The sequence below is a fragment of the Xenopus laevis genome, chromosome 3L (genome assembly GCF_017654675.1).
Source record: "Xenopus laevis strain J_2021 chromosome 3L, Xenopus_laevis_v10.1, whole genome shotgun sequence".
Taxonomy (NCBI): Eukaryota; Metazoa; Chordata; class Amphibia; order Anura; family Pipidae; genus Xenopus; species Xenopus laevis.
The window spans coordinates 82008875-82021220 of NC_054375.1; the positions used below are offsets into that span (position 1 = coordinate 82008875).

Consider the following 12346-nt stretch of genomic DNA (forward strand, 5'->3'; position numbering starts at 1 on the left):
ATTTACAAAAAGGGAAACAATATGGAGGTTATTTATTTGCAAAGGAGGTTGCAACCTTAAATGCATGGTACATAAAAACAACAATAATGAAATAGTTCCATTCTTTTAACAGGAGGACCAGCAAAAGGTACTTTTGATGCAATATGACATTTTTAATTTTTTAATGATTATACAGAAAAGTTATTTATTTTATATTTACAGAGTGTCTGTAAAATATTTCTCTGTGTCTCTGAACAACAGTTTGATCTTGCACATTTCCATTACACTTTTACATGAATAATATGAGAGCTTATTTTAGTTTTTGCTACTTGCCAGACATTTATTTATGGTTTTCTCAGACTCTCTGTCATCTGTTATGGTACCAACAGACTGGAGGAAAACTGCTGTAATTTCAACACTGAAATGTTAATCTTGGTGGTAATATGGGGCAGATTTATCAAAGGTTGAGGTTGAATTTTCAAATGAAAAAAATTCTAATTTGATCGAATGCGATATTACTTTGATTCTAATTCAGCCGAATACGGGCCTATTCGATCAAAAACGGACCTATTCAGCCAAAAAAAACTTTCGGTTGGTCTAATTCAGTGGTTGAATCACAAGCTAAATCCAAACCCTAATTTGCAATTGTAAAATACAATACAATATTTTTAGTTGTTCCTGGTCTCTGAGTGTATTAAAGTTAGGGAAGCACCGAATCCAGGATTTGGTTCGGGATTCGGCCAGATTTCGGCCTTTTTCAGCAGGATTCGGCAGAATCCTTCTGCCCTGCCAAACTGAATCAGAATCTTAATTTGCATATGCAAATTAGAGACAGGGAGGGAAATTGTGTGACTTTTTGTCAGAAAACAATGAAGTAAAAAATGTTTTCCTCTTCCCACCCCTAATTTGCATATGCAAATTAAGGACTCAATTTTATCCAAATAATCAAAATTGTGTAAAATTATTTTCTTTTTCTCTGCAATAATAAAACAGTACCTTGTACTTGATCCAAACTAAGATAAAATGAATCTGTATTCGGCCAAAAAAGTGGATTCAGTGCATCCCTAATTAAAGTGTTCCATTCAGGAACACTAAGGGGCAGATTAATCAAGCGTTTGTAAAATCTCCCATAAACTAGCATGAACTCCCATGAACCTGAAATTTGAAAAAAAAAGACCAATTCAAATTTTCAAAAAAATTAAATTTTTAAAATTTGGGTGAATGGGATTGACCTGCAAACTCGAATCAAATCCAAATCAAATTCAATTTAAATCGAATTTGATTCAAGCTTTTTCGACAAAAAAAGATTTTCTGGATGTCTCCACACAACTTCAAATTGATTCCAGGACATCCCCCATAGTCTAAAACAGCAATTTGTCAGGTTTAAGGATGTGAATAGTCGAATTCAAATTGTTAAAGGGTGAGTATATGATACATTTTGAAATTCGAATTTGATTTTCTTTTAAAAACACAAATCAAATTTTCACTATTCCCTAGTCAAATTACACTAAATTCAAAATTCAAACTTTCAATTCGGCCCTTGATAAATCTGGCCCTTAGTAAACAAAAGACCCAAGTGGACAACAATAGTTATAAAAGTAGTCTTTTGACTCCCTTTTACAGACTGTAGGTACAGTCAATGGAGAGGGTCACCTAAAAACTGAAGGAACATACAAAATATGTACAGGTATGGGATCCATTATCCTGAAACCCATTATCCAGAAAGCTTCAAATTACAGAAAGGCCATCTCCCATAGACTCAATTTTATCCAAATAATCAAAATTGTGTAAAACTATTTTCTTTTTCTCTGCAATAATAAAACAGTACCTTGTACTTGATCCAAACTAAGATAAAATTAATCCTTATGGGAAGAAACCCAGGAGATTGGGTTTATTTAATATTTAAATGATTCTCTACTATACTTAAGGTATGAAGAGCCAAATTACAGAAAGATCCATTATCCACGGAAAAAAAACCTCAGGTCCCAAGCATTCTGGAAAACAGGTCCCATACCTGTAGATACGTGCAACTAAACTGGTAAAGGGGATCGAAGATTTAAACTATAAGAGTAGATTGTCAAGGTTGGGTTTTTTTTCTCTGGAGAAAAAAACGCTTACAAGAAGGGACATGATTACTCTTAAAGGAATAGTAACATCAAAAAATAAAAGTGTTTTAAAGTAACGAAAATATAATACAGTGTTGCCCTGCACTGGTAAAACTGGTGTGTTTGCTTCAATTTCTGCCATTGCTCCACAGCAGCTTGTTTACATGAACTATAGTAGTGTTTCTGAAGCAGTTTTACCTGTACAGGGCAACAGTACATGATATTTTCATTACTTTAAAACACTTAAATTTTTTGGCGTTACTGTTTCTTTAAGTAGTGATGAGCAAAATTTTCTGCCAAGTTTCACTCTGAAAATGACACCCATAGACTCCATTGAGTGGAAAAAATTGTTGTGTGTCAACATTTTTTTTTGTCACCTATAGACTTGCATGCATTTTGGTGTATTTTCTTCATTTTGCAAATTTTTGGAGAAGTGACATGGGTCAAATTTTTGCAATCACTATTTATAAGTACATTAGAGGGCATTATAGACCACTAGTGGGATATCTATTTTTCCATAAATGGATCATTGGACCAGAGGCCATCCCTTTAGACTAAAAGAAAAGAACTTTCATTTAAAGTAGCGTGGGTAGTTCTTCACAGTGAGGACAGTGAGGTTGTGGAATGCCCTGCCGGATCATGTTGTGAGGCCTGATTCTCACCTTTAAGAGAGGCTTGGATGATTTCTTGGACAAGCAGAATATCCAAGGCTATAGTGATACTAAAATCTACAATTAATGCAGATATCATATTTAGTTTCAGTGGGAGTGTGTATGTATGTGCGCTGGGATTCATTTGGAGGGGTTGAACTTGATGGACTTTGGTCTTTGTCCAACCCAACTTAACTATATGTAACTATCTATAATATATGAATGGTTAGGTGTGTGGGACTCTTATAATTTTTTTTAACAACACCAACACCTAGAGGCACAGTTAACAAGGGTCAAATTTTGAATTCATGTGAGTTTTTAAAATTCCTATAGACTCAAATGAACTCGAAATTCGACCAATCGAAAATTTTTATAAAATTCTAATTTGTTAAACTAAGATGAAGAGGATCAACCCAAAAACTCGAAACGAATTTGAATCAAATTTTATTTGAATTTTAAAAACTTGATTTCTCCGAAAAAAACTTGAATGTCAGGAAGGCTGCAAGCAACTTAAAATTATCCCTGGACATCTCCCATTTACTTAAACAGCAATTCTGCAGGTTTTAAGTGGCAAATTTGAGTACTTAAAGGGCCAGAGTATGATAAATCTCAAAAATCTAATTTGTATTTTTTAAAAACTTGAATCGAATTTGAATAGTTCCCTAGTCGATTTTGAATTCCGGATTTTAAATTCAACCCTTGATAAATCTGCCCCCTAAAGTTCATAGTAAACTATAACTTTTTTCTAAAATTTCTATGAATACCGCCACCTATAGACATTTTTAAGATCATTCAGTTTCTCTTTAGGGAAATATGATAGGGATTTTTCAAAACCACGGATTATGTTGGATGGGAACTTGTAGCAACAACAAAGAAAAGAGTTCTCTCTATATTATAAGCAGTATTATAAAGTTACTATGTTATGCATATTCTGTCTGTGTTTATTTAAAGCAGCCAGTGACATGACATCTAGATCTACTTCTTGTGTTAGAGGACAGTTGGTTTGGAAGTGTGGGGGAGGGGCGAATCTGTGTAGGGCAGGGTAACAATTATTTTCTAGGAGTACTAGACACCCTCCTTGGCAATGCCTAAGTCAAAATACTCACAAGACCTTTCAATATAATTCTTATATGTTGTTTTGTTTTTTAACAGCCACAACTGCTGAAGCTCCTGGTAAATATAAATATTATTTCATTCTGTTAAGATAATTTTCTTATCAGCTTTGTTATAAACTCTAGCTGTGCTTGAATTGGGGTGAAAAAGTGGAGGGATGCCATCTGCCACATATAGCACAAACTAAGCCACTCCCATTATAAGTCAGTACCACTGTTATTATAAGCCATAAATTGGTATTTCTTTCTAATGAACAATTGATGTCCATTGCGCATAGCTTTACCTAAGTATGTGATATGATAGGTATTAAACAAGCCTACGGTTTATGTGATATAGGTACTTGTAGCAAGCATTCCTGGGATTTTATATTTTAATGTACTCACTTTGATAAAGATAACAGTCCATAATTATGTTATGTATATTTGTTTATTTGTTTATTGGGTCCCTGTTTGTTTATATCACATCACACTCAAACACTCACACTCAAACAAACAAAACAAACAAACAAAATTCAAGATTCTACTTTCTTGTCATAGAAGGCAATTCGGTTGGATGGGGGAATCTGTTCAGAATAGACTAGCAATAAATTGTTAGGTACAAGACTGCTTACTTTGACTTATTCAAGCACACAAAAACTTTCAAAATATTTCTTATATATTTTTTTACAGCTACAACAGTTGAACCTCCTGGTAAATATTTATATTATTTATCTGTTGAGTTAAATTTCTTGTCAAGTTTTTATAAATACTAGCCTATATATATTTTTAATATTATTTAGTTTCAATTTATTGAAATATGATGGGGATTGAACAAGCCTACAGTTCTTTTGTGATGGTCACTTGTAGTAAGCATTCCTGGGTATTTATATTTTTAGAATTATCTCTGTATAAAGAATTATTGTGAAGTTATTATGTCATGTATATATTTTGTCTTAAAGTTTAATTGGGTTGGATGGGGGAATCTGTTCAGGGCAGGATAACAAGGTGTACTAGATTCCATCCTTGACGCTGCTATGTAAAAATACTCACAAAACCTTTCAACATATTTCTTATGTTTTGCTTTTTCTAACAGCCCCAACTGCTGAAGCTCCTGGTAAATATGAATATTATTTCATTCTGTTAAGATAATTTTATTATCAGCTTTGTAATAAACACTAGTGGTGCTTGAATTGGAGTAAAAAAAGTGGAGGGATGCTATGTGCCGCATATAGCAGAACATTCTAAGCCTCTCAAACAATTATAAGTCATAACCACTGTATAATAAGGCTAAATTGTTATTTATTTTTAGAGTTCTCTCTGTATTAAGGATTATTGTGAACTAATTATGTCATGTATGTATTTATGCTTATTAGGTCCTTTTTATTTTTTTAAGTAGTAACCTCCATTCATGTCAAAATCTAGATTCAATCCAATAATACTAATGTAGTTTCCCTTGGCTTGTAGTTTTAGGTATCAGAGGCCCTTGCATCCATCTAATGTTATAACTTAGTAAATCCAAATGATGGGTAATGATACCAATTCTGCTGCAAAATTTAGATTCTACTTTCTTGTCTTAAATTTTGATTGGGTTGGATGCCGGGGATCTATTCAGGGCAGGATAACAATGTGCACTACATCGCATCCTTGATGCTGCTAAGTCAAAATACTCACAAATCTGTTCAAAATATTTCTTACATTTTGTTTTTAACAGTAACAGATGCTGCAGCTCCTGGTAAATATGAATATTATAATATTCTATTGATATAATTTTCTCAACAGCTTTGTTATAAACACTTTCTTTTCTTAAAGTTCAACTTGGTTATAAACAGTAGCAGTGCTTGAATTGGGGTAAAGAGAGTGGAGGGATGCCATGTGCCACATATAGAACAACATGCTAAAACGAAGCCTCTCCCACAATTATAAATCATAACCACTGTTATAATAAGCCTAAATTGGTATTTATTTTTAGCCTTCTCTCTGTACTAAACATTACTGTGAATTTGTTATGTTATATATATATTTTTGCTTATTAGGTCCTTATTTTTTATTTAAGTAGTGACCTCCATCCAACTCAAAATCTATATTCTGCTTTCTTGTCTAAAAGTTCAGTTGGGTTGGATGGTGGGCATCTGTTTAGGGCAGGATAACAATGTGTACTAGATTCTATCCTTGATGCTGCTATGTCAAAATACTCACAAGCCCTTTCAACATATTTCTTATATTTTTTTTTAGCAGACACAGATTCTGAAACTCCTGGTAAATATTAATATTACTTCATTCTGTTGAGATAATTTTCATTATTAGCTTTGTTATAAACATTAGCAGTGCTTGATTTGGGTTGAAAATGGAGGGATGCCAGGTGCCGTACTTAGCCCAACATGCTTAAACTAAGCCTCTCCCACAATTATAAGTCAGAACTACTGTTATAATAAGCCTAAATTGGTATTTATTTGAAGAGTCTCTCTGTATTAAGCATTATTGTGAATTTATTATGTTATGTATATATTTTTGCTTATTAGGTCCCTAATTGTTTTCTTAAGTAGTGACCTCCATCCAACTCAAAATCTATATTCTGCTTTCTTGTCTAAAAGTTCAATTGGGTTAGCTGGTGGGCATCTGTTGAGGGCAGGATAACAATGTATACTAGATTCCATCCTTTATGCTACTATGTCAACATGCTCACAAGACCTTTCAACATATTTCTTATATTTTGTTTGTTTAGCAGCCACAAATTCTGAAACTCCTGGTAAATATTAATATTACTTCATTCTGTTGAGATAACTTTCATTATTAGCTTTGTTATAAACACTACCAGTGCTTGAATTGGGGTGAAAATAGTGGAGAGATGCACTATGCCATGTATAGTACAATATGCTAAAAGTAAGCAACTCTGACAATTACAACTCATAACCACTGTTATACTAAGCCTAAATTGGTATTTATTTTTCTATTTCTCTATGTATTAAGCATTATTGTAAATTTATTATGGTCCCTCTTTCTTAAGTAGGATGGGAAAATCTGTTCAGGGTAGGATAACAATGTGTACTAGATTCCATCCTTTATGCTTCTATGTCAAAATATGGTATTTATTTTAAGAGTCTCTCTGTATTAAGCATTATTGTGATTTTATTATGTTATGTATATATTTTTGCTTATTAGGTCCCTAATTATTTTCTTAAGTAGTGACCTCCATCCAACTCAAAATCTATATTCTGCTTTCTTGTCTAAAAGTTAAATTTGTTTGGATGGCGGGCATCTCTTTAGGGCAGGATAACAATGTGTACTAGATTCCATCCTTTATGCTACTACGTCAAAACGCTCACAAGACCTTTCAACATATTTCTTATGTTTTGTTTTTTCTAACAGCCCCAACTGCTGAAGCTCCTGGTAAATATCAATATTATTTCATTCTGTTAAGATAATTTTATTATCAGCTTTGTAATAAACACTAGTGGTGCTTGAATTGGAGTAAAAAAAGTGGAGGGATGCTATGTGCCGCATATAGCAGAACATTCTAAGCCTCTCAAACAATTATAAGTCATAACCACTGTATAATAAGGCTAAATTGTTATTTATTTTTAGAGTTCTCTCTGTATTAAGGATTATTGTGAACTAATTATGTCATGTATGTATTTATGCTTATTAGGTCCTTTTTATTTTTTTAAGTAGTAACCTCCATCCATATCAAAATCTAGATTCAATCCAATAATACTAATGTAGTTTCCCTTGGCTTGTAGTTTTAGGTATCAGAGGCCCTTGCATCCATCTAATGTTATAACTTAGTAAATCCAAATGATGGGTAATGATACCAATTCTGCTGCAAAATTTAGATTCTACTTTCTTGTCTTAAATTTTGATTGGGTTGGATGCCGGGGATCTATTCAGGGCAGGATAACAATGTGCACTACATCGCATCCTTGATGCTGCTAAGTCAAAATACTCACAAATCTGTTCAAAATATTTCTTACATTTTGTTTTTAACAGTAACAGATGCTGCAGCTCCTGGTAAATATGAATATTATAATATTCTATTGATATAATTTTCTTTTCTTTCAGCTTTGTTATAAACACTTTCTTTTCTTAAAGTTCAACTTGGTTATAAACTCATAAGACCTTTCAACATATTTCTTATATTTTGTTTTATTAGCAGCCTCAGATTCTGAAACTCCTGGTAAATATTAATATTACTTCATTCTGTTGAAATAATTTTCATTATTAGCTTTGTTATAAAGAGTAGCAGTGCTTGAATTGGGGTGAAAAAAATGGAGGGATGCCAGGTGCTGTACATAGCACAACATGCTTAAACTAAGCCTCTCCCACAATTCTAAGTCGTAACTACTGTTATAATAAGCCTAAGTTGGTATTTATTTTAAGAGTCTCTCTGTATTAAGCATTATTGTGATTTTATTATGTTATGTATATATTTTTGCTTATTAGGTCCCTAATTATTTTCTTAAGTAGTGACCTCCATCCAACTCAAAATCTATATTCTGCTTTCTTGTCTAAAAGTTAAATTTGTTTGGATGGCTGCATCTCTTTAGGGCAGGATAACAATGTGTACTAGATTCCATCCTTTATGCTACTACGTCAAAACGCTCACAAGACCTTTCAACATATTTCTTATATTTTGTTTTTTTAGCAGCCACAGATTCTGAAACTCCTGGTAAATATTAATATTACTTCATTCTGTTGAGATAATTTTCATTAGCTTTGTTATATACAGTAGCAGTACTTGATTTGGGTTGAAAAAAATGGAGGGATGCCAGGTGCCGTACTTAGCACAACATGCTTAAACTAAGCCTCTCCCACAATTATAAGTCGTAACCATATTTTTTTAATATATTTTTGCATAGTAGGTCCCTAAATTTTTTTCTTAGTAGTGACTTTCATCCAACTTAAAATCTATATTCTGCTTTCTTTTTTAAAAGTTTAGGGCAGGATAACAATGTGTAATAGATTCCATCCTTTATGCTACTATGTCAAAATGCTCACAAGACCTTTCAACATATTTCTTATATTTTGTTTGTTTAGCAGCCACAAATTCTGAAACTCCTGGTAAATATTAATATTACTCCATTCTGTTGAGATTATTTTCATTATTAGCTTTGTTATAAACACTACCAGTGCTTGAATTGGGGTGAAAATAGTGGAGAGATGCACTATGCCATATATAGTACAATATGCTAAAAGTAAGCAACTCTGACAATTACAACTCATAACCACTGTTATACTAAGCCTAAATTGGTATTTATTTTTCTATTTCTCTATGTATTAAGCATTATTGTAAATTCATTATGGTCCCTCTTTCTTAAGTAGGATGGGAAAATCTGTTCAGGGCAGGATAACAATGTGTACTAGATTCCATCCTTTATGCTTCTATGTCAAAATACTCATAAGACCTTTCAACATATTTCTTATATTTTGTTTTATTAGCAGCCTCAGATTCTGAAACTCCTGGTAAATATTAATATTACTTCATTCTGTTGAAATAATTTTCATTATTAGCTTTGTTATAAAGAGTAGCAGTGCTTGAATTGGGGTGAAAAAAATGGAGGGATGCCAGGTGCTGTACATAGCACAGCATGCTTAAACTAAGCCTCTCCCACAATTATAAGTCGGAACTACTGTTAAAATAAGCCTAAATTGGTATTTATTTGAAGAGTCTCTCTGTATTAAGCATTATTGTGATTTTATTATGTTATGTATATATTTTTGCTTATTAGGTCCCTAATTGTTTTCTTAAGTAGTGACCTCCATCCAACTCAAAATCTATATTCTGCTTTCTTGTCTAAAAGTTCAATTGGGTTGGATGGTGGGCATTTCTTTAGGGCAGGATATCAATGTGTACTAGATTCCATCCTTTATGCTTCTATGTCAAAATACTCACAAGACCTTTCAACATATTCTTATATTTTGTTTTTTTAGCAGCCACAGATTCTGAAACTCCTGGTAAATATTAATATTACTTCATTCTGTTGAAATAATTTTCATTATAAGCTTTGTTATAAAGAGTAGCAGTGCTTGAATTGGGGTGAAAAAATGGAGGGATGCCAGGTGCCGTACGTAGCACAATATGCTTAAACTAAGCCTCCCCCATAATTATAAGTCAGAACTACTATTATAATAAGCCTAAATTGGTATTTATTTGAATAGTCTCTCTGTATTAAGCATTATTGTGAATTTATTATGTTATGTATATATTTTTGCTTATTAGGTCCCTAATTGTTTTCTTAAGTAGTGACCTCCATCCAACTCAAAATCTATATTCTGCTTTCTTGTCTAAAAGTTCAATTGGGTTGGCTGGTGGGCATCTGTTGAGGGCAGGATAAAAATGTGTACTAGATTCCATCCTTTATGCTACTACGTCAAAACGCTCACAAGACCTTTCAACATATTTCTTAAATTTTGTTTTTTTAGCAGCCACAGATTCTGAAACTCCTGGTAAATATTAATATTACTTCATTCTGTTGAGATAATTTTCATTAGCTTTGTTATAAACAGTAGCAGTGCTTGATTTGGGTTGAAAAAAATGGAGGGATGCCAGGTGCCGTACTTAGCACAACATGCTTAAACTAAGCCTCTCCCACAATTATAAGTCGTAACCATATTTTTTTAATATATTTTTGCATAGTAGGTCCCTAAATTTTTTTCTTAGTAGTGACTTTCATCCAACTTAAAATCTATATTCTGCTTTCTTTTTTAAAAGTTTAGGGCAGGATAACAATGTGTACTAGATACCATCCTTTATGCTACTACGTCAAAATGCTCACAAGACCTTTCAACATATTTCTTATATTTTGTTTGTTTAGCAGCCACAAATTCTGAAACTCCTGGTAAATATTAATATTACGTCATTCTGTTGAGATAATTTTCATTATTAGCTTTGTTATAAACACTACCAGTGCTTGAATTGGGGTGAAAATAGTGATGAGATGCACTATGCCATATATAGTACAATATGCTAAAAGTAAGCAACTCTGACAATTACAACTCATAACCACTGTTATACTAAGCCTAAATTGGTATTTATTTTTCTATTTCTCTATGTATTAAGCATTATTGTAAATTCATTATGGTCCCTCTTTCTTAAGTAGGATGGGAAAATCTGTTCAGGGCAGGATAACAATGTGTACTAGATTCCATCCTTTATGCTTCTATGTCAAAATACTCATAAGACCTTTCAACATATTTCTTATATTTTGTTTTATTAGCAGCCTCAGATTCTGAAACTCCTGGTAAATATTAATATTACTTCATTCTGTTGAAATAATTTCCATTATTAGCTTTGTTATAAAGAGTAGCAGTGCTTGAATTGGGGTGAAAAAAATGGAGGGATGCCAGGTGCTGTACATAGCACAACATGCTTAAACTAAGCCTCTCCCACAATTCTAAGTCGTAACTACTGTTATAATAAGCCTAAATTGGTATTTATTTTAAGAGTCTCTCTGTATTAAGCATTATTGTGATTTTATTATGTTATGTATATATTTTTGCTTATTAGGTCCCTAATTGTTTTCTTAAGTAGTGACCTCCATCCAACGCAAAATCTATATTCTGCTTTCTTGTCTAAAAGTTAAATTGGTTTGGATGGCGGGCATCTCTTTAGGGCAAGATAACAATGTGTACTAGATTCCATCCTTTATGCTTCTATGTCAAAATACTCACAAGACCTTTCAATATATTCTTATGTTTTGTTTTTTTAGCAGCCACAGATTCTGAAACTCCTGGTAAATATGAATATTACTTCATTCTGTTGAAATAATTTTCATTATTAGCTTTGTTATAAAGAGTAGCAGTGCTTGAATTGGGGTGAAAAAAATGGAGGGATGCCAGGTGCCGTACTTAGCACAACATGCTTAAACTAAGCCTCTCCCACAATTATAAGTCGGAACTACTGTTAAAATAAGCCTAAATTGGTATTTATTTGAAGAGTCTCTCTGTATTAAGCATTATTGTGATTTTATTATGTTATGTATATATTTTTGCTTATTAGGTCCCTAATTGTTTTCTTAAGTAGTGACCTCCATCCAACTCAAAATCTATATTCTGCTTTCTTGTCTAAAAGTTCAATTGGGTTGGATGGTGGGCATCTCTTTAGGGCAGGATAACAATGTGTACTAGATTCCATCCTTTATGCTTCTATGTCAAAATACTCACAAGACCTTTCAACATATTCTTATATTTTGTTTTTTTAGCAGCCACAGATTCTGAAACTCCTGGTAAATATTAATATTACTTCATTCTGTTGAAATAATTTTCATTATTAGCTTTGTTATAAAGAGTAGCAGTGCTTGAATTGGGGTGAAAAAATGGAGGGATGCCAGGTGCAGTACGTAGCACAACATGCTTATACAAAGCATCTCCCACAATTATAAGTCGTAACTACAGTTATAATAAGCCTAAATTGTTATTTATGTTAAGAGTCTCTCTGTATTAAGCATTATTGTGAATTTATTATGTCATGTATATAATTTTGCTTATTAGGTCTCAAAATGTTTTTTCTTAAGTAGTGACCTCCATC

General features: G+C 32.7%; 1 protein-coding gene across 50 annotated transcripts in view; it reads left to right on the top strand.

Moving 5' to 3' along the window:
* The window catches only part of csmd1-a (CUB and Sushi multiple domains 1/integumentary mucin B.1), a 263577-nt gene that overhangs the window by 22100 nt on the left and 229131 nt on the right, over positions 1-12346 (top strand). For all 50 annotated transcript variants that reach the window (XM_041586464.1, XM_041586465.1, XM_041586482.1 and 47 more), the window contains exons 8-23: positions 3887-3907; positions 4516-4536; positions 4919-4939; positions 5537-5557; positions 6058-6081; positions 6548-6571; positions 7973-7996; positions 8465-8488; positions 8857-8880; positions 9259-9282; positions 9751-9774; positions 10243-10266; positions 10635-10658; positions 11037-11060; positions 11529-11552; positions 12021-12044. In XM_041586464.1, the coding sequence (XP_041442398.1) occupies positions 3887-3907; positions 4516-4536; positions 4919-4939; positions 5537-5557; positions 6058-6081; positions 6548-6571; positions 7973-7996; positions 8465-8488; positions 8857-8880; positions 9259-9282; positions 9751-9774; positions 10243-10266; positions 10635-10658; positions 11037-11060; positions 11529-11552; positions 12021-12044 (372 nt within the window). The remainder of the gene's footprint in view (positions 1-3886; positions 3908-4515; positions 4537-4918; positions 4940-5536; positions 5558-6057; positions 6082-6547; positions 6572-7972; positions 7997-8464; positions 8489-8856; positions 8881-9258; positions 9283-9750; positions 9775-10242; positions 10267-10634; positions 10659-11036; positions 11061-11528; positions 11553-12020; positions 12045-12346) is intronic.